General features: G+C 38.0%; 1 protein-coding gene across 1 annotated transcript in view; it reads left to right on the top strand.

The window, feature by feature from the left end:
• Positions 1 to 8,598: 8,598 nt before the first annotated feature.
• FAM227B (family with sequence similarity 227 member B) overlaps positions 8,599 to 22,512 on the top strand; it is a gene marked incomplete at its 5' end in the record, with an annotated part of 149,187 nt that continues 135,273 nt past the window's right edge. Inside the window, 3 exon segments of the mRNA XM_072402412.1 lie at positions 8,599 to 8,700; positions 9,794 to 9,920; positions 11,265 to 11,375. Coding sequence (XP_072258513.1) covers positions 8,599 to 8,700; positions 9,794 to 9,920; positions 11,265 to 11,375 — 340 coding nt within the window.

Raw genomic sequence — 22,512 nt, 5'->3', positions numbered from 1 at the left:
GCCTGCTCTGTTACACATATCTGTCTGCATCTTACCTCAAACCCCAATTTCTCCAGAATTAAAAGGTGCAGGGAAACAAAAATATAGGTGGAAGTGGGAGACACGTGTGGCTATCACCTTTCATCACCATGGCATCATTACAACATTAAAAAAATCAATCATCATCAAAATGCACTTCCTTGTTACACATAACTGTAACCTTCCTGTACCTCAACCTCAATAAAATTTAGTGGGCAGAGTTCATTTTTTAATGATGCCATAGTGATGAAGTTTTAGGGGATGTTAGTCACAGATGTTCCCCACTTGTACCTATATTTTTGGTTTCTTACACCTCCCCATTCCCCAATTGAAGTTCCGAAGGTTTGTTAAGCGGACAGGAATGTGTAACGGCAGGGAGGCTCATTTTAATGGGCAGAGTGTTCTATGTTCTAATGATGCTGTAGTAATGAGGTTGTAAGGGGAGAACGCCACTTGCACCTATATTTTCAGTTTCGTACCCCCACCCCCAGAAAAATTGGGCTTCAAAGAAAAGAAACGGACAGTAGTTTCATAGATATAGATTTATGACAGGTAGGTAAATATTTAGGGGCCCACCCCAATGCTCCTTGCTATGTTAGTGGCTCCAGGGTCCCCAATTTGCATTTTCAATTTAGGACTCGTAGTTGCACTTTCCTCTGAAACAGCAACCCCAAAGTTCAATTTTCATAACTTTTTACATTTGTGACCCCCATATCTTGAAATTCTTTAAGGCTTGGGGGCTGAAATTGTAGTACCTAGTATCTATGAAGGTCCCCTGTACACCCTGAAAATTACAAGTTATTGTGACATACATATTAGAAGATATGGAGGTTTGTACCCAGAGAGCTGTGAGAATGCAGAATGACATGCAGACTTCACACATTGCAGTGGATACATTTCACAGACAGCTTTTTTTTTTTTTTTTTTTTTTTAAATAGAAATCCCAGCTCGTGGTATGAGATAGGGCCAGGGCTGCCTGTGTCTCCTTCACATGAAGGCTGAACTGTGTGTTCACCTCTCATCCCAGCAGCAATCCTCTGAATGGATGGCACAGCACAGATGGCACAGAGCAGCCTCACTGAGATCTGTGCAGAGGATGAGAGCTGCCGAGGAGAGGTGGGCAGGGTAGGCACAGCAGCCGGGCGGAGCAACCGGCTAAAACCCTCTGGGGAGAACTATGACATATATGAACTATTTAACCCTCCCATGTTCCCTTTTGATTTAGAGTTTCTTTGTTCAAGGTGTCTGAGTTCTGAGGTTTTGTTACATGATGTCTAATAGTGTGATTTAAAATATAAGCCACCATGCTATTACAGAAAATTCATGGTTAGCAACTCTTTTCCTTCCCAGAGAGGTCTTATTGAACCAATACAGGTCTGAAGCATACAAACGGTGATGCCAAGTTTAGGTGTGCATACAGATGATCAGATTTTGTATGGCATAAAGTGGAAGGTCTGTTTTCTTCTTAGGACCTTCATGCTTACATCCTCATACACCAACAAGAGGTTTTTTCCTACCGTTTCTTAACAAACTAATAGTAGTCCTGTTTTCTTGATATCCTTGATTAGTTTGGTAATTTTCTGTAAGTATCGGTATACTAACAGCAGTAGTCCACACAGGGAACTTTAACAATATATAGTACCGTGTTTGTTTTAATTTGAGTGTTATACAACTTTGGGTGGACCACATCACAGGCAGTGTACCCAGGTTTGACTTTTTGTTGTTGTGTAGAACAGTTTTTATCATACAAAGCTATAGGTTTAACTGGAAGAAATATCAAATGTAAACATTTCTCTAGGCAATTAGTAGGATTCAAATGCCTTTTTAACTAGTGACCATTTGGGCAGTCACAGTTTCAGTATAATTCCTTTTTCATTGGAGCAAATTCTTAAAAGCCAATCTGTTTAACCCACAAGTTACATAATTTAAAATGTATGGGCTAAGGGCTATGAACCAAAGCTTATGCCATATTGGGAGTTTGTTTGGTCCCAGAAGCTGAATGTGACATACTGTTTATAGTAAAACAGAACTTTAAAAAAATAATAATGACCTGAATAAACATCAGATCACCTTTTATTAGGCAACAATCCAGAAAGTTCTTAATTTTTAACAACATTTTGTGTCCTTTTATTTAATTATCCTGTGTCTCATTTGTTTTTCATTGGTTGTTTTAATTCAGTTTTTAAATCATTTTATTCTAGACAATGGAAAAGCCACCAATTACATTTGAGGAATTTTTAAACTTCCGAAAATTGGTAAGATGTAAAACCTTTACCTGTGTTTTTATGTAACATGAAATTATTTAGCCTCCTAAATACTTACAGGACCAAGATATGTAATGTTTTTTTGTTTAAGTAATGACAAAACTGTTGCTTTGAAGAATTAAGTTTTACCCTGGTCTTTAAGCTTCAGATAATCAGAATACATATACTTACAATTTGATTAACTATCTTCAAGAAAATTCTGTGGAAAGTTCTATTCTATTCTATTCTATTGCTTGGACATACCAAAGGTGATCACTTTTTAAACCTGTATCTTTCAATCTAATCACCTTACATGTATCTGAGTGCAATTAAAGATCACATTATATCATGAAGTCTTGTTGTCCCAGTACAAAATGTACCTTTCTGCAGACTGGGGAAAGTAGAGGATGTGGCTTAGGGTGTACTACATTGGACCTGGAGACTAGCACTTATTGATTTATGACCTAAGGGGCAGGTAGCAGGCTAGAGACAAAATGATTTGAATAAATTACTTTATTGCATGACATAAGACTTATCCCTTTCTGTTTAACACAAACATTTGCATTGAAAATACTGGGTCTGATTTATTAAAGCTCTTCAAGGCTGTACAGTACAAATGAGAGAATAGTGGAAATTCTTTTGGTCAGTGATTCCATAGAACAGAGAATGCTGTATTCTCCAATGGATCAAAAGTCAATTCACCCATGGTTACTTCAGTTGTCTTGTTTAAACAAAATGGAGTTAACTTGAATACCCCCTAGGCAGATTCTGGTCATTGGCATGTATCCTGGAATTCAACCATAAGGGAGGGAAATGTTTGTTTCAACCATGTTTGAGGGAAATTTGATTCCCTGTTTTATAAATAGAGCCCTTGTCATTGTATTTGTTATTTTGGTAAGTATATCACCTTTCTTTTCAGGGGCTGTTTGAAGTTCTATATTTTGCATGTTCAAATATATTTAAAAAGTCAGCAATTTTCTGGGATGTACTTGATAGGAGGACAACTGCCTCATTTTCCAGTATCAAAACAAAACTGAAAATTGATTCTTTGGACCAATGAACCATTTCATTTAAATTAAATTTTTTTTAAATCAAAATGCATTCTAAAAACTTGTATGTATGTTGATGTAACTGATACTATTAGACTTATTATTAATATTAATATTTTTCATTTTATTTGCAAGAAAAACTGGCCAGAAAATCCTGTTCTAGAAGAAAATCCACCTGGAGAATTTTTCTCTGCCACTAATTTTTCCCTCGAAATGATTAATGAAGATTTAGTAAGGGAAGTGCCTTTTAATAATAAAAGTTTTGAAGATTTAGAAGAAGAAATTGCAAAACACATGACTGCCTTGGAAAGTTACTCTTTTCAGATAATGTATTTACCAACCTCAGAAGATCGCCTTTGTTCGGGAACCAGAGGTAAGTAGATGTAAGATGACGCAGATCAGATGTAATGAAGTAATATAGAAGAACCTGCAAAAGTTTCTGGTAAATAAGTAAATTATTTTAAATAGTTTATTTTAAATCTTTCACATTGGGCTTTTTGCAAAATATATTTTCAATAGTTTTTAAAGTAGTTGTATGTTAAACAAATATTAGTTTTTAAATTACTAAAGTAAAAACATTTGGTTAGTGAACTCTGTGTATTACTGGGGGAAATAAAAGTGTAAGGATATATATGACTTTAATTATTTATAAAGTTTAGTTTACAGCTCCCAATATTAGTATCCAGGATTAGATTTACATATTCCACCGTAGATTAGCTACCTTTTGCTCCCACCAGCATCACCCTACATTCTTTGGATGCTGAAAAACATAATTGCCTGAGCCATACATGTACTAGATGAAAATGCATGCACCATAACCAGGCCACAAAATATGAAAATATGTATTTTGAAATGCTGAATTGTAAATCTAATGATCTTTCAATTACTTTTGTCCAAAAGCTATTATTAGTTATTTTATCTAAAATTTTTAAGGTTCATTTTGTTCTCTTTACCTTTTATTCTTCAGCCTTTGTTACAGAAGTTGAATTGTTTGAACTATCTCATAAAGCACAAGATAAATTACAGGTACACAATTTCTTATTTTATTATACTGTTTGGACTGAACTTGCAGGCACAGCAGGAAAAAGTACATGCTTAATATCCTTATGATTTAAATATTCTTGGTAGTGTCCATCTATTCTAACTAAATGCTAAATGGAACAAGGCAAATGCTAATAACTGTCGGGTTTATGAGTGAATATAAACAATGTATTGAAGTAAAATGGTAAATGGAACATATGCTTTATGGGCAAATTTGCTTGCACGCTTCACTATATCCATGTAACACCTAAAATGGGTATAATATTTGATGCCATTTTTCTAGGATCTTTGCATTTAAGTAGAAACCATGTGTCGACGTGAGGGGGCAGAGCTTGTAGTAACAGGAAATAGATAAAGAACATTTGTAAGACCTTACATAGTTACATAGTCAGGTTGAAAAAAGACATAAGTCCATCAAGTTCAACCACTAGAGAAATGAACATATCCCAGATAAAACCCCTATAAGACATAGTTGATCCAGAGGAAGGCAAAAAAACCCTATTCAATTTGCTTCAACGGGAAAAATATTCTTTCCTGATCCCATGAGGCAATCAGATGTTCCCTGGATCAACAGTCTCCATTATCTTTAATCTTTTATCTTTAAAGCCTAAATACCCAGTTATATTCTGTGCTTGTAGAAAAGCATCCAGCTTTTTCTTTCTATAGAACTTGCTAAAAACTACTTCCTGAGGGAGCCTATTTCACATTTTCACAGACCTTACTACGAAGAAACCCTTCCTTATGTGAAGATTAAACTTCTTTTCCTCCAGACACAAGAGTGCCCCCTTGTCCTTTGTAACAGTCTTAAAGTGAATAATTGGGAAGAGAGCTCTCTATATGAATCATTTATATATCTATACAGGGTGATCATATTCCTCCCTTAAATGTCTCTTCTCAAGGGAGAATAGATTCACTTCAGCTAATCTCTTCTCATATCTGAGCTCCTACATTCCTTTGACTAGTTTAGTTGCCCTTTTCTGCACTCTCTCCAACTTCACAATGTCCCTTCTGAACTGGTGCCCAAAACTGGACTGCATATTCCAGATGTGGTCTGACCAATGCTTTGTAAAGGGACAGGATTATGTTTCCATCTCTACAGTATATTCCTCCTTTAATACAAGAAAGTACTTCACTAGCTTTAGATATTGCAGCTTGGCATTGCATGCTATTATTAAGTCTATGATCCACCAGAATCCACGGATACTTTTCCTTTTCTGATTACCCCAAATGTATTCCCCCTAGACAGTATGAAGCATGCATTTTGTTAGCCCCCAAGTGCATAACTTTACATTTATCAATACTAAATTACCTCAGTCTGTTAACAGTCCATTATATGTTATTTATTGCCACTGGTTATATTGTTGTTTACAGCTTTCTGTAATAATTCTGTCCATTTTTTAGGCACTATCCAGAACCAATGATTACGAAAAAGGAGTAGTTGAGGTAAGCCAGCACACTATTCAGAAAAAGGGCTGTCACCTTTATGCTTTTAGTTTATGTAGAAGTTTGGCTGAATTTTAATCTCTATAGTGATTATCCTTAAAGATCAATTCATGGTGAAATAATTCTTTTAATTTTGCCACCCATATCTATTTTGTGGAAGTAAGGTTAACAAATAAAGTGTAAGGATTGGAAAGAATGGAGAAAATCAGAATATACAATTATAGATTATAATTTCCCCATTCTGTAATCACTTTTTGTTTTACAAATAACTATATATTTTAGGAATCTTTCTAAAAAATCTATTCAATTTATATTTAATCAGGTAAATTTAAAGGAGCTTATGTCAGTCTTTATTGATGTTTTATTATGGAGGAACCCTTGAAAAAACTTTCAGGAAACCCCTACTTTATTATATTCACAGCTCACAGCTCAGTAGTGTGGTGGTCAGTGGGAAGAATGTCACTTCTACAGATAGTCAAAAGATCATTGATGCCACTGACTTGAGAAGGACGAGTTGTTTATTACTCCCTAACAAACCTCTGTAGGAACTCTAGTCGAGAAAGACTGGCTTATATATTTTTAGTGTATACTAATAATACATGACAATAAAACCAAATATGTGAAATTACATTTTTTCAGGCATACTGTAACCCTGTACAGATAAGTTACTGACTCAATAAGTTTGTATTACCTTTTTATTTTATAACATCATGACTGTCCAGAGTAAGAGGCTTAAATGTAAAGCCTAAAGTGTGTGTATATAAAAAATCATGGATGGAAGCAAAATGTCACTATTGTTTTATGTGTCTTTTACAGTGGTTGACTTGTCATGCTCAAAATGTTTTTCAACAGTGAACCACCGCCAGTGAGAAATGAAACATACAAAAAACTGCAGCAATTCACCCCTGTAACAAAATTATGAATCAGGAAGTACAACCCATTCACCTTCCTATTTTGTATTCTATTGGAATCAATACAAAATAGCTGTATTGAGTCCAATACAAAGAAATAGTCATATAATATATATATATATATATATATATATATATATATATATATGCTACTGTACACTTCCATTTTTAAAAATTATTTTTTTTTTTATTTTTTGGTTTTAACAGATTTTTGTGTTTTGTTATTTAAAGTTTATTATTAAATGTAATAAATATCTGGGAGTTATGTCTAAGAATTATAATAATATTAATAATTAATATTAATAAATAATTATAATTAAATTAAATTTCCATGCAACAAATTGTACCGCTTTTTGCATGGAATTTTGAACGGAATTACACCGCTAGGGAGGTTAAATTTACCACCAGGCCACACCTTCCCAGCATACTGACGCTTAACGCATCCCATTAATCAAGCCGGGGGATGCAAACCAGGGGACACAGAAGCCGTCCGGGGATTGCTGGAGGATGCTGCTGGATTGTGGGAAGCAGGTAGGATTTTTTCAATGCTACTCCAAGTGGGGCCTTAGGTTATCGCCTTTGGCGGGAATACCGCCAGGGGGTTAAGAGACTAGTGGAACCCCTGTCATGCTAGAGTTCACCTGTGACTTACAAGAGCCGTCAGGGAACCACTGACATATTACGTAGGACTTCTTGAGGCCACTGGCACAATTGTTAGATTGTCTATCATCTGTCCTATTTAAATTGTTAATTTAAAGGCTTTGAAATAATATAAATAAAAAATTACATGCTGCTTATTTTTAATTAAAATACAACATTTTAAGTTTTTTTGTGCGTACAAAATGTAAATTGTTCTTTTCGCTGGCATGTAATATCACAATTGTTTACTGTCACCCGTGAAGTATAGAATTTTAACACAAGTTTTAGCACAAGAAAATCTTGATAAACATACCTATGTTACTTCAAGTTTTTTGTTATAAAAAGCATTTTGAAATATGTTTTCTGAAGCCTGGGTGCCCAGATCAAGTTCACCAACATCACTGTGCATCAGTAAATTTGACAACTCACAGTAATGGGTATTTTTCATGTTGCTTAAAAAAGTACTGCTGTCACAAAAGGGTTAATACAAGTATGAAAACGAAAAGTAAAAAACTTATGACGTAGAAAAGTAACTTTGATCTTGTACATTTTTTTCAGAACTGTGAGTTCCCTGGTTTCAGTAGAGCAGACTTACCTAGACATATGGAGGCCACCCAGATTTTGCAGTGTATTGCTGCAACTGAGCAATATGGAGTATGTATATTTTCATCTTTAATTGTATTAACTTCTTTAAATATGAGAAGGAAAAAATAGGAATATATGTTCCTATGACCATGGATGCTTTTGCCATTGTAGCTGCTATTAGCCCAGAACACTTTTCTAGCTTGGAAGTTGCAGCTGAGTTTATATGTGCAGGGTGTGGGATGAGAGAAGGTGTTCTTCACACCCAGAATTGGGGTATTTATATATGACTGTGCAGTGTCACTAGGATTAGACCTAGTGCACATAATAATAAGCACTTACATATCTGGTCTGACACATGCCTTCCTTATCTCTGTAATACAGGTCTTGTCACTTAACTTGGTATGAATGGGGTGACTGAAATTAGTACTTTCACTAAAAAGGATTTGATGTATAAAAAATACATATCCTAGAATGCAGGAGTTCATGACTAACAAAATAAAAAGTTACAAGTTTTTAGATTTAAAAATGTGTGTGTGTATATGTATATGTATGATAAGCTAGTTTGTTTATGCATTTTACCAAAATATTATATATGAACCAATCAATATATGTGTTAATATGTGCATGTATATATTTACATGTGGTCATATAATCCAATGTTTTTTTTAGCCTCAACAATTAGCACAAGATCACCTTTTTGACAGTCTATCGGACTCTTTTGTTGCCCTTTTCAGCTGTGTACCTACTGACATCAAGGATTTCTTCTTCAAGGTAATTTTATAGTAATTCTGCTAATTAAACAAGAGAGTATGGTCCATTCAGGATTTGGAAAATGCACACCCATGCTATGTTTGGACATTTGTAAAATCAGGCTGCAGGTAAATACAGAAAACTAGATAAATATACATGTGGTAGATTAGGTACATGTTTCTCAAATTTGCTGAGTTGGCTGGATAGGAGTTGGCAGATTGGTTTTATTTCTGAAATCACTCGGAATTACTCTTTAACTGTGAACTCAAGACAGAGCTGAAAACAAAGTATATATATGCTTTTTCTGACCAAGTGATGCATAATTTTATCTATTCAACTCTGACATTTACACATCTAAACCAGGAAGGTTAATGACCTCCATTTTCTCTGTTTCAATTAAGCAATCTAGCTTAGACAGCTACCTGTTTAGGGCATCTCCTTCCTATCTCTTTTCTTAGTTTCCTCTTACACCCAATTACAAAATAATGTGTGTAGCATGTGTATATGCAATGTAAATGTTGTCCTGTTTATTTATTTTAAGAAAAATGAGTTACCCTTTGAGGTAACTAAAAACCCATGCAAAGATCCTACAGATTATGCAGTAAACCCTGTTCATTTCCCTCATTTACTGTTGCTGGCATGTTACAGCCTGAATTTTCTGTGTGTCACAGCCATAGATACAGCTACATGAGTTTGTATGCCATATAAAAATTACATTCTTAGTTCCGGTGGGCCTGATTTATTAAAACTCTCCAAGGCTGGAGAGGATACACTTCAGGATTTAAAACATTTGCTAGCAAAAAGCAAACGACTTTGAAGAAATCCATTCCTGGTTTGCTGGATCACCTAGCTTCGTTGATGAATGTGTATCCTCTCCAGCCTTGGAGAACTTTATTAAATTATGCCCAGTGTCTTTTTTATTGACCCTGCAAAAAAGAAATGCTGTATTGCCATGGCTATTGAAATAAACAGCAGATCCCAGTAAATCTTTATAAAGATTTGGAACATCATTTATTCTTTTGCAGCATTTTTTTTTTTTTTTTTTTTTTTTACTTTAAAATCCTATTCCTTCTTAAATTTCAAGTTCCAGTAACTCAAATTTGTTTTGTGGCAGATGTATCCAAATTACTTGTCACAAGCCGTGTTTACTGCATTTTACAAAGCATTTCCACAATCCCTTCCACAATTAAATGGAGAATTTAAAAGTGAAATAGTAGACCTAATTTTCCAGTGGGTGTCTGGTAAGTAAAAAACATTTTATTCATATTCTTTTTTTAACTCTTGGAAACAGTGCAAGTTTTTTGTACTATAAATCCACTGCTAAGCTGTAATAGTATTGTAATAAATCTTATACTAAATGTAAAGTTTTATGGAGAGGATTTTTTAAATCTGTATACATTTGCAATACATTTAAACTGCTATTATGAAGAATAATTTTTAGTAATTCTAACCTAGCTAGGATGAACATTAAAGCTGTTGTGCATTATTAATTTATCTCTTTTACCTATAGTTATAGGTTCTATTTTGGATTTTTTTTTTAAGAGTACCTTTATAATCCTCGGCAAGTATGTGTATGCTTGTGTGTGTTTACTCAATGTCATAAGACTTAAGATATTTTTGGTACAGTAAATAAATTGGAGTGAAGTGCTGGAGTCTTAGTGGCTTTTCTTTTTCTAAATGTGGATTTTTTAGACAACAGAATTCTGGACACAAAAGACACAAAGAGGAGAGAGAGAGAAGAGAAAGATACAGATATGAAATAGTAAGCATGACTTGATCATGGCAAACAGTGATAGTGGCCTAAAGAAGGATGGTTAAATAGATCTTGAGTCAACGTGTGTAAATTACACACATGCTAATTTGCTTGTACCCATAAAATATGCCTAATTACTGCGCTGCAAGCAAGTAACACAAAACTCTTATATTATTATTTTTGAACACACACAATTGACATAAAATTTATACTAAGCTTACATTAAAACCAACTTTATTAAAGTTAGTGGGTACTTCACAACCAGCAACTGTTGGGACAGCAGGCTCAGGGTCGATATTGGACGAGAGTCTGGCTTGTGTACAGCATCCCTCGTCCATCGTCTGAACGACCGTCCTGGCGGATCCACGGACGATGGCTGGCGAACGATCCTAATGCAATGGAAGGGGGAGAGGGTGCAGCAGGGTGCCGCTCCCTCATTCTCCTACTACCCTCTCCATAGAGCAGAACGGTGCTGTATGTACAGCACTCGTTCATGCATTATGCAGTCCTTAGTCGTTGGAAAGGATCGTGAAAGATCCTTTCCAATGACAATATTTGCACATGTGTATGCAGCTAAAGTCTCAATTAGTACAATTAGAAAACCTTTTTATTTTCTGAAGATACTTAAGTGTAACACTACAAAGCTTTATCTCCTGAATTCTGTTGTTCTCAGCAATATTATGAACATTTCAAATTTCACAACTAACTTAGTGCTTTCTCCGTGAAGAGATGGTCATATTCAGGGAAGTATGGAAGAACACCAGTATAGTTGCAAATAAATGAGTACATTTTTTAAATAACTGTGATCAGCTACATTTTTTTTGTTCTACAGGAATTAAACCCATTCCCGGTTCATGGCAAAAGTGGGATTTACATTTTCTTGAAAATAATGATCAGTACTCTAAAGGAAATGTTACTCTTCCACCAGAGAGCCAACCAAATGGTATGTTTTAGCATCCTTCTTTCTTGTGTTTTTGTATATTTGTAGATTATTTCCCTATATGCTATATAGATAGGAATATAATGCATACATGTCAATCATTTTATTAATGCCCATGTGTTCAGTATTGGGAAACAACAGTGAACAGTAAGACTGAAAGTTTTCTACTTTTATATTCACTGTTTTTACATGCATGTAAAGTTTTGTGAAAACATTTATCTGTAACTAAATATAATTTTTTGTATTGAGTGCAAAAAGTGAAAAAAAATATTCTTCTTTGGACTTTTATTAGAATGTTCCTTGTTAGTACATGCACACTACAGCACATTTGATTGTGTACTTTTCTTGCTTCTTCCCTATCCTGGGGTCTGCTGTAAGGAGGCTGATTTGTATGAAATTCAGGTACACATCCTGCCTTTCAATAAATGAATTTATTATTGCATTATTACCTACAGATCTGCCTAGAGTTACTACTACTACCTACTGAGCATTTTGGTACAGTAGTAGTTTGTGGTAAAGGCAAATTTGCCAGTGTTGTATTTAGCTCTTTCCTGTAATCTTTTATGACCTTATTCACCTTTGCTAGGACATGACACTTCTCTATGTTTCAGATCTTATTAAAACCATGCAAAGAAATCCTATGGGATATCAATCAAAATATGTACCTTTATAAGTCACAGTACATATACCATCAATTATGTATAGTTATGCTAGTAATACAATATTTGTGTTTGGGCACAGTTTTAGCTTTTGTTTGTAGATCTGTGCATCTAAACAAGCATTTTTGCTTATTTCTGATCAGCCATATTGCCTTCTCCCTGCAGTAAATCAAAAGGTATCCTCAGGAGCATCAACTTGTACAAATTACCATGCAAATGTGTTTTTGGGCACCTTTTATTGAAAAAACTGTAATACTTTATATTAGAAAGAACTTTATAAAAAGAGGAAACATTTAAATGATGTTAAGAAATGTGTCATACTCTTGGGGTAATGCTTTCTGTGTGGCAAATAAGAGGGTTATGAGACTAGCATAAGAAAAGCCATGTTTGGAAGACCTAGTGATTATGACCCATTCAGAAGGGACCCATAGACATGTTTTGACCATAGGAGAAAGAAACATGAGGATAGTAACTATTGTTTGTAGGCCCTAACTCTAATATTGTTTTATTATTTGTTATGTGTATTGTATTTGTATTGGTGTTATGGAACTTTTTCTGTATGGATGTCTTTGTATATGATATAGTTTTTTTTTACAATTGTGAATTCATTCCTTTGCTGACAATTTCCTTAGAGATTACGTGAGGAATTTTAATATTCAATTATTATTCATATCATATTTGATATTATCCTCAATAACAAAAATTTTCTTACATTGGGTATGATGAATTGGCCAGTAGTGATGCTGTTTTCAGAAGATATAGTAACTGACTCCCTAAACTACATCTGGGGAAATTAGATACTATTTTTGTCGAAAGAATAAATATGACATTATTAGAGAGCTAAAGTGACCTTGGGCTTCCTCTCCATGCTGATTCTCAATTTTCCTCCTTACTTGTCTAAGAAATAGGAACTATACACCTGGAAGATCCCAGTACTGGATGTTGCTGAGTTCATTCACTTCAGAGGAAAGTCAATGAATAAAAGTCTTCTCTCTCTCTATATCTAGATTTTTAAACATTGTAATAGTTGTTATTTGAATTTGAGCTTTGCTGGCTATTGCATTAGAAGCAAGCTTTCAAAATATTTTATACTTACAAGCCCATATACATCATGTAAAACACAGCTATGAAGTATCAGAAATATATTTTAGTCAAATAGATAAAGCAAAGCGCTGGACAAAAAACACCTAGTCAACTAGTATATGTGTTAATGTGCCTGTAAAACCCAGAAACACTTATGTGAATCTACTGTCACATGGCTCGTTGCATGGGAGCCACTCACTAATAAACCAATCAGTCCTGTTGCTGCCATTCATACCTTGTGATTGGACCATTTTCACTTTACTGTTGTATATTTCTAAGACAACATAAACTATTAACTGCAACTCTGTTCTAAATTCACAAATCTTTCTAAATTCAGACTGAAAGAAATAAGCCAAAGTTACTGCTTTTACTGTGTGCGTCCACTTTTTCTAAGTGCATGTGAAGATTTTCAAGATAGTAGAATACTGTTTAAAGCTTCCAGGTCCCAGGTATTAGTTGGCCATTGTGGTGTTAGGTTTGCCTCACCTGCTAGTAGTGTGACTTTCAAAACATGTTGCCAACTTTCCATTTTCTGACCTGTTCATTGTTAGCTGACTGGAGCAATGTTTGCGTGTGACCTCGACTCTTGACCGATCAAATACCTTGCTTGGCTGTCTGACTACTCAAGCATATCCTCTAACTTGGTTTCATGAACTTGTCCTTTGCTGGATTCTTCTGTATTGTGTTATATCAGTGGATCAGTATATTACTGACCCTGAACAAATTGACCTTCTGTCCAGCTCCTGTAGGGTCCTGCTTCTCCATTAATCCCTGCTTCCTGGACACAATTCTTAGGGCATAAAGTCTATGGATAGCAGAATAACAGAATCCTGGGATATCGCAACATGCCTTCTGACACTGAGCAGAGGCTTTCTATAGGTGAAGGGTGCAGAGTTAGATTGGGGGATTGATGCCTGGTAAGTGTTCCTACATTGGAGTGAGAGGTTCCCATATTGCCTTGTTAGATAATTTCATTTTGTATCATGGAAAATAAAAAATAAAATAAAAGTTGCAAAGGTTGGTGTCACATCTAACTTTTTGTGGGTGGACTGACACTTTATTTTTCTACAGTTCTACAATATAAAAGAAAAAGAAAAAAGGCCGGGTTTTTTTTTAGACAAGATAATGGTTAGTATTGATATATTAAGTGAGTTATATTCATACCATGCAACACACAAATCATACAGTAATATAACATAAGGTTAGGTGGTCCGTTCCCTTAATTCCATATTGGAAAGCAGAGGTCACTAATGGGACCAAATAAACTACACAAAACAAAAATGCTCTCTGAGAGTATAGACGTAATACAATGTAGGTAAGTAATGTGTTGTGTCCTGACGCGTTTCGCCTGACGAGGCTTCCTCAGGGGACTTGGTAGATTCAGACTGTACACGGTATTCAAAGAATACATTTATGGGGTATAAATACAGAGATGTATTAGCTTTCTAAACACATATATATTGAAAAAATAGAACATTATGAGCAAATTTATGACAAAGTGCTATGATGAAGACAATGGTAAGTATTTCAGTGACATCGTATGACTAAGGTGATGATATATATATATATAATTACAATATTTCAAAGGCGAATGTAAACAAAAATGTAGCCAATAAATATAGTAGGTATTTGGTGATATAATGAGATAATATTCATTATGCTAATAAATAAAAATAAATAAATTGATACTGAGAAATTGGTACTTGTTTAAATTATAATAAAGATGAGTAAAAAATGTACTTGCAGTTAATTACTTGAGTGGAAAAACAATAGGAGAAGTTGGTAACGCTGGTCAAATTTAAGACAGCCTTGAAGTGGATACTAGGAAGTGCAAGTAGTGGTATCAATCAATAATAAGCCCATAGGGGTAAACATAATAAAGAATCAAGAAAAAAAACAAAACACACACACAACAAAATTATCCCAACAGGGTTAACGTCAGCCGTTTAAAGAGTCACATTGTGCAGAGTCTTGTCTCTCTCTCTCTCTCTCTCGTCCTCTCTCTCCCTCTCTCACCCTCTCTCCCTCACCCCCTCTCTCTCACCCCCCCTCTCTCTCTCTCTCTCATCCTCTCCATTAGAGTCTTTTCCTCTCTCTGCTCCCTGTCAGCCATTCCCTTTTTACTTCCTCTGGAAGCTGCACCTGGACTATTTTCCAGCAGTGGGGAAATCCTGGGATGGCCTGTTGGAACAGCCACACTGCAATCCCTAAACTTATAGCACTGAGATCAGCAACCTGCATGGCACATATCTGCCCTCTAGTACCTTTTCTGCTGGTTGCCTACATATCCGCCCACCTCCCTCTGCCCAAGGCTAGGGGACTGGGCACTTGACCCTGACAGACAGTGAACACTTGATAAGGCATCAGCATTGATATGATGCTTCCCTGCCCTGTTCTTTACCACAAAACTAATGTCCTGTAGCGCCAGGAACCACCTTGTCACCCTTGCATTGTTCCCTTTATTTCGTCATGGCCCGATACCAACCAGAATCTGCCAATCCTACCTGCTCATCCTACCTGCCAAATAGTACCATAGAGCCTCGAAGGCCCACTTTATAGCCAAACACTCCCTCTCCACGACTGAGTAGTTTCTCTCACAGGAGGTCAGTTTTCTGCTCAAATATATAATTGGGTGTTCTTCCCCATTTACCTCCTGTGACATTACTGCCCCTAAACCAACCTCTGGGGCATCAGTCTGGACAATAAACTCTTTTGAGAAGTCTGGTGCGATCAGCACAGGCTGACTGCACAGGGCTATTTTAAGGTCCTGAAACACCTTTTCTGCCTCCTGAGTCCACTTGACCATTACTGACTTTCTCCCTTTTGTACGGTCTGTTAATGGTGCTGCAATGGAGGCAAAGTTTGGGACAAATCTGCAGTAATAACCAACAATCCCCAAGAACGCCTTCACTTGTTTTTTTTGTCAGAGGCTGTGGACAATTCTGAATTGCCTCCACTTTGTTTACCTGTGGTCTTGTGAAATTGTGCCCTTACCTACAATATACCCCAGCTAGCGAGCCTTCTCCAACCCAATAGCGCACTTCTCAGGGTTAGCAGTAAAGCCAGCTTTCCTGAGAGAATCAAGTACTGCCTGTACCTTACCTAGATGCCTTTCCCAGTCTGTGCTAAAGACCACAATATTGTCTAAGTATGCTGCTGCGTTCCTTTTATGAGGCCTCAAGACCCTATTCATCGATCTCTGGAAAGTGGCGGGTGCCACTTGTAACCCAAAGGGCATCTTCCTATATTGAAAGTGCCCGTCTAGGGTGGAAAAGGCAGTCTTTTCTTTTGCCTCCTCTGATAGAGGAATCTGCCAGTATCCTTTGATGAGGTCAAGCGTGGTAATATACCTAGCTGGTCCCAACCTTTCAATTAACTCATCTACCCGAGGCATAGGATAGGAATCCCATTTAGAGACTTCATTTAGTCGGCGGAAGTCATTGCAGAACCGCCAGGTCCCATTTGGCTTAGGCACCAATACAATATGGCTGGACCAGCCGCTTTTGGATTCCTCAAAAACCTGCAGATCTAACATACGCTTTATCTCTTGGGAGACTGCTTGTCCCCGAGCCTCCGGGATTCTATATGGTTTAATGTTTATCGTTACCTTGGGGTCAGTGACTATGTCATGCTGAATGATATCTGTAATGCCTGGCAGGGCCGTAAAAATATCCCTGTTCCGTTGTAGAAACTCCTTGCTTTCTTGTTTTTGGAGTTTGGACAGGGTGTCACCTATTGCAACCTTTTCAATATCTGCATGGGAATTCCTTTGGGGTTTTGTGGTCGCTACCAGGGACTCTCTATCTTTCCAATGTTTGATTAAATTCACGTGATAGAGTTGGATGGGCTTTCTTTTCCCAGGCTGATGGATTTTATAATTTACTTCTCCAATCCTTTCTACCACTTCAAAAGGACTTTGCCACTTGGCCAGAAATTTGCTTTCTACCGTGGGAACCAGCACTAGTTACCGATCACCAGGGTTGAACTGCTTCACCCGGGCTGCTCCATTGTATACCCTGCTCTGGGACTCTTGGGCCTTTTGCATGTGTTCCCTCACTATGGGCATAATACTGCTGATGCGATCCTGCATTTGAGCCACGTGCTCTATCACACTTCTGTATGGGGTAGCCTCACTCTCCCATGTCTCCTTGGCAACATCCAGCAAACCCCTGGGATGTCTCCCATATATTAACTCAAATAGGGAAAAGCCAGTGGAGGACTGAGGGACCTCTCGGATGGAGAACATGAGATATGGCAACAGACAATCCCAGTCCCTCCCATACTTTTCTACCACCCTTCTCAACATCCCTTTTAAGGTTTTATTGAACCTCTCCATGAGGCCATCTGTTTGGGGATGATATACAGAGGTTCTTAGCTGCTTAATTTTCAGTAATTTGTAGAGATCGTTTATAACTTTAGACATGAAAGGTGTACCCTGGTTAGTCAGTATTTCTTTTGGTAGGCCAGTTCGGGAAAGTACATGAAGTAACTCCCAAGCAATGCATTTGGAGGAGGTATTCCGCAGCGGAATTGCTTCAGGATACCTGGTGGCATAGTCTAGCACTACCAAAATATACTGGTGGCCTCCGACAGACTTGACTAACGGCCCCACCAAATCCATAGCTATTCGGTCAAATGGAATCTCAATTATTGGCAGTGGAACCAAGGGGCTCTGAAAGTGACTCACAGGAGCAGTTACTTGGCAGGTTGGGCAGGACCTACAAAACCTTTCAACCTCTTGGTAACAACCTGGCCAATAGAACCTTTGCAGGATTCTTTCCTTTGTTTTGTCAGTCCCCAATTGACCCCCAAGTAAATGAGTGTGAGCCAAATCAAGGACCATCCTTTCTATAAGGTACGGGTACCACCAGTTGCTCCACAACTTCATCACGCACCTTAGTAACACGATACAGTAAATTGTTGCTTACAGCAAAGTGAGGAAACCTTTGATCAGCATTAGACTCCTGAGCTACCTCATTCAGTACAGTTACATTTTCCCATGCATGTTTCAGAGTGGAGTCTTGTAACTGAGCAGTCCCGAAGTTCTCCCGTGACACTTCCAAGTCCGGGACATTCTGCTCAGGGTTAGACGCCTCACCCTCATCCCCAGCCAATACTGTGTGGGGAAAACTGTCCGATACATCCGTGGTCACCCCTACCGCATCTGTTTGGGCATCCTCCCCTAAGGGAACTGGGCTGAAAGAAGGTGAACCTGCAACAGGCATATCAATCCAGTGGGGTTGAGACCAGAGTTCCCAGAATAACAGAAAATCACGTCCCACGATCAATGGATGTATTAAGTCTGGTACCACACCCACTTCCTGGGTCACTGTCCCGCAGCCAGTCTCTACAGTCACTTTGGCCAGCGGATAATGCTTAGTGTCCCCATTAATACAAACAACCCCCACTCGCCTTTCAGGGATTACCAGGTCATGAGGTACGGCAGTGCGTAAAAGGGTGACGAGGCTACCTGAGTCCAACATAGCCACAACACTAACCCCGTTTACCTGGAGTTGATGCTCCTGGGGACCTAGCTCCTGCAGGGGTGTAGCGCTGCAGACAGTATGAGCGAACATAAAGAAGCGGCGGGTGGCACCACACTCCATTGGCTTCTCCCCCTGGGGACAGTGTGCTGCAATATGCCCCAGTTGCTGACACTTTAAGCAACGCACCTCAGCTCTGCCTCTTAGTGGGGCATAAAAATGGGGGGTTACCTTTCTTGGCCCGTCAAACCTCTTTCCCCTGGGGAGGCCACCCAGGCTTGGTAGGCTGGCTCGGTTCTCCGGGTCAGATGCAGAAAGGGCTTTGGAGTTGGATCTCTGTAAACGAGCACCGGAGGATCCCACAAACTGTTGGGGTTTACTTTTAGGCCTCAGACAGGTCTCTGTAGTCATAAACCGCTCAACAAGTAACACCAACTGATCCAGTGTTTTGGGGTCTCCTTGAGCAACCCATCGGTGAATGTCCAAAGGAAGTCCGCTCACATAGCGGTCGAGGACGATTCGGTCGACAATGTCTGCGGGTTTCAGTGTCTTGGGCTGTAGCCACTTGCGCATAAGGTGTAGCAAATCAAACATTTGGGAGCGGGGCAGCTTATTTTCCTCAAACCGTCAGTGATGGACTCTGCGAGCTGGTGAGGTGACTAAGGTGACTCCCAGCCGGGCCATGATTTCTGCCTTAAGGATATTATAGTCTTTGGCCTGCTCTGCTGGTAAATCAAAATATGCCTTTTGCGGCTCCCCAGTCAAATAAGGCGCCAGAACCTCAGTCCATTCAGCAGCAGGGAGTTTCTCCCTTTCCACAATCCTTTCAAACACTGCCAGATAAGCCTCTATGTCATCATCCAGGGTCATTTTATGCAAGGTGCACTGCCTTTTTTTTCATTCAGAGTCACAGATAACTCCTCCATATTCCTTGACTGAGCTGACACCCTCTGCCCCAGGACTGTGACCTGTTCCAGCAACAATCAGTTGGTTTCCTGCTGGGCACCACTGACCTGCATCAAATGCTTTAATAGCTCCTCCATGGCAGGAGCCTCGCTTGGCAGCAATGTAGCAGCCTTTATCCAAGACATAAGCAGGGGACTGAGTCCAAAAAAACAAAAATGTATGCAGCCGTTACCCTTAGCAACCAGTGTGCCCGCATCCTCCACCATATGTGGGAGTTAGCTGGACAAATGGTAGACAACTAGCAGTACTGGATGCCGCATCAGGGTTTTATTGAAAAAAAACAAAATTATCCCAACAGGGTTAACGTTAGCCGGTTAAAGATCAAACACATAAGCACTTATCTTCAGCAGTCCTGTGTTCTATAACAGTCCATTTTCAAATAGGCAGAAAAAAAAAGTCACCTTGTGCAGAGTCTTGTCCCTCTCTATCGCTCTTTCTCTCTGGAACACGGTGGAGAGGAATGTTCTCAAGTCCTCTTCTTTAGAGTCTTTTCCTCTCTCTGCTCCCTGGCAGCCATTCTCATTTTACTCCCCCTGGGAGCTGCACATGGCACTTCTCTCCAGCAGTGGGAAAATCCCGGGATGGCCTGCTGGAACAGCCACACTGCAATCCTTGGATTTATAGCACTGAGATTAGCAACCTGCATGGCACATATCTGCCCTCTAGTACCTTTCCTGCTGGTTGCCTAGAATAAATTAATTATTAATAATATTAAATGAATTAATATTAGGTTAAATGCCAAAATTCTAAAGACTGAAAGGTAAAATAAAACCTATTTTTTGGGTCCTTAGTATTTTCTCTATTAGTGGTTTTGTTCAAATTCAACACATTATACCATTTTTTTATAAATGATCCTCTTAAAAAAATTTTTTCTTTGAATGATTTTGTTAGTTTTAAAAAACAAAGGTAAAGTTTCACATGCTTACCTAATCCAGATCTCTCTGCTCATAGCAGGTTCTCAGTGTGAGTTTTTTTTGGCCGGAATGCCTAGGTGCTTCGAAATGCTTTCTAAGCCTTACATTTGGCCTATTACTGTGATATGAAGCTTCTGGCTAGTGGGAAAAAATGTACAGGGCCAGATTTCTGAACCAGGTGCTTACATGAGTATGTGACATTACCTAAGTATGTGACATTTTAGGTTTGCTTTATTTAATTTGTGTAGTAAAATAGGCTTATGCCATGGCAGTTTGTTCTGATAGTAAAATTTGCCATAAAAATACTGACTGAATTTAGGAACATGAGTCTTCGTTATATATTTTATCTCAAATTACCTTTCCTGTGCTTTTTGAGGCATAATATAGGGCACATGATATTTTGCGTACTTTTATTGTTCCCTCAGAGACGTCCATTGCTGTAGTTGCCGCAGGCTGTCGTTTTTGTCTGCCATCCAGTGTATGCTGGCAGTTGAGTTGTGTACTAGACATGGCGTCTAGTCACTCGGGAAAAATACTGCTGCTTCGCCAGACTTTCTTGTTATGTTTTGTTATTTTGCTAGAATTAAAAGCATATGAAACAGATACAGCGTCTTTCTTTATAAATAACATACTTTTATCAATAGAGCTCCAGTAAAGCTAAATTGTGGTTTAATGCTATCAACCAGATTAAAAGCAATAATGACTGTTAAAAAAGAAAAAAACCTTAATCAACACTGTGTATTCTAAAGTTACACAAAGCAAAGTATATATCAGTGATAAAAATGATAAACTTGGTTGCTTGTATCAGGAAGATGAAGGATACATTTCATGTAATATTCAGTATTGCATATACTGTACCTGCCTGTGGTTTGCAGGTATTGAGTATTTCCAAGAACAAATAGTAAATTTTTAATAAACTTAGTCCATGTCATGCTCAAATCTTTCTTTTTCTTTTAATTAGAGTTTGAAAAATAAGATTTGCTGTGTGGTTTTGATTGTTGTCCAGGGCTTCATTAGGGAGATTTTCTCCCATTTTCTGTTCTAGTTTCAAAATTTTTACTGGATAGGAAGTAAAAGAAAATCTGCAGTTTGAACATAAACATAAAATTTAAGAGTTTCTCTATTGGCCTGTCTGGCAAGGGGTTATTGGCAGAGTAACTGAGGGGAAATCTCTTTAACCTCCCTAGCGGTAATTTAGAAAAACAAAACTGCCCATTTGTTATGTGTAAAAAGTATGTATGCCTCCACATTTGTGACCACTTTAAATCTATAAATTCAGATTAGAAGCCAATTATGGGAATCTAGGAGATATGTAAAATAATTGTTTTTTTAAAACTGCATATTACTATAGTTGAGGTTCTCTCTTGTATTTATGTGAGTGGCCTAAATCTTATGAGTGGCCCACCACTGAAACTCCCTCTTCATTGAAATAGCGCCAATACTAAACATCCTGGCATTATTTGCGTCTTTAAAACAGTCCAACGCGGGGCCACGCATAGGCAGAGAACCCGCTGGTCTATAGACACAAGTGATGCCAAGAATTGTAGTAGCGACGCTATTTGAATGCATTGACGGGCCAGCTGCAGTTTATATTTGGGATTCCTTTGGGGGCCAAAAAAAAAAGGATATTGGGGGCCAGAGTTTGACACCCCTGGTCTAGCATAACAACGAACACAGACGGTTTCAGCCATCACAGTTTCTTCACTGTCACATTTGTGGTCAAGATCCTTACGCTTGCCCATTTTTGTACCTCCCAGCACTTCACATTCTAGAAATAACTTTTTGCTTGTAAATGGTTTTGCTTTTTGGTTTGTAAAAGGCAGGTCTGCAGTGACCAATATATGCCGAGTCCTTTCTGCTTTAGAATATGCTAAGTGCCACCCCAATCTAGATTTAGCACTAATAAGTATGGACGCTGAAAAAGCGTTCGATAACGTGCATTTCCCATGGTTGTTCCAAGTGTTAAACAGAATAGGTCTCCGAGGCCTTTACTATAACTTTCTAACAGCCATGTATTCCAACCCCCAGGGCCGGA

The sequence above is a fragment of the Pyxicephalus adspersus genome, chromosome 2 (genome assembly GCF_032062135.1).
Source record: "Pyxicephalus adspersus chromosome 2, UCB_Pads_2.0, whole genome shotgun sequence".
Taxonomy (NCBI): domain Eukaryota; kingdom Metazoa; phylum Chordata; class Amphibia; order Anura; family Pyxicephalidae; genus Pyxicephalus; species Pyxicephalus adspersus.
Note: the sequence above shows the minus strand (reverse complement) of the source record. Positions and strands in the feature narration are given on the sequence as shown.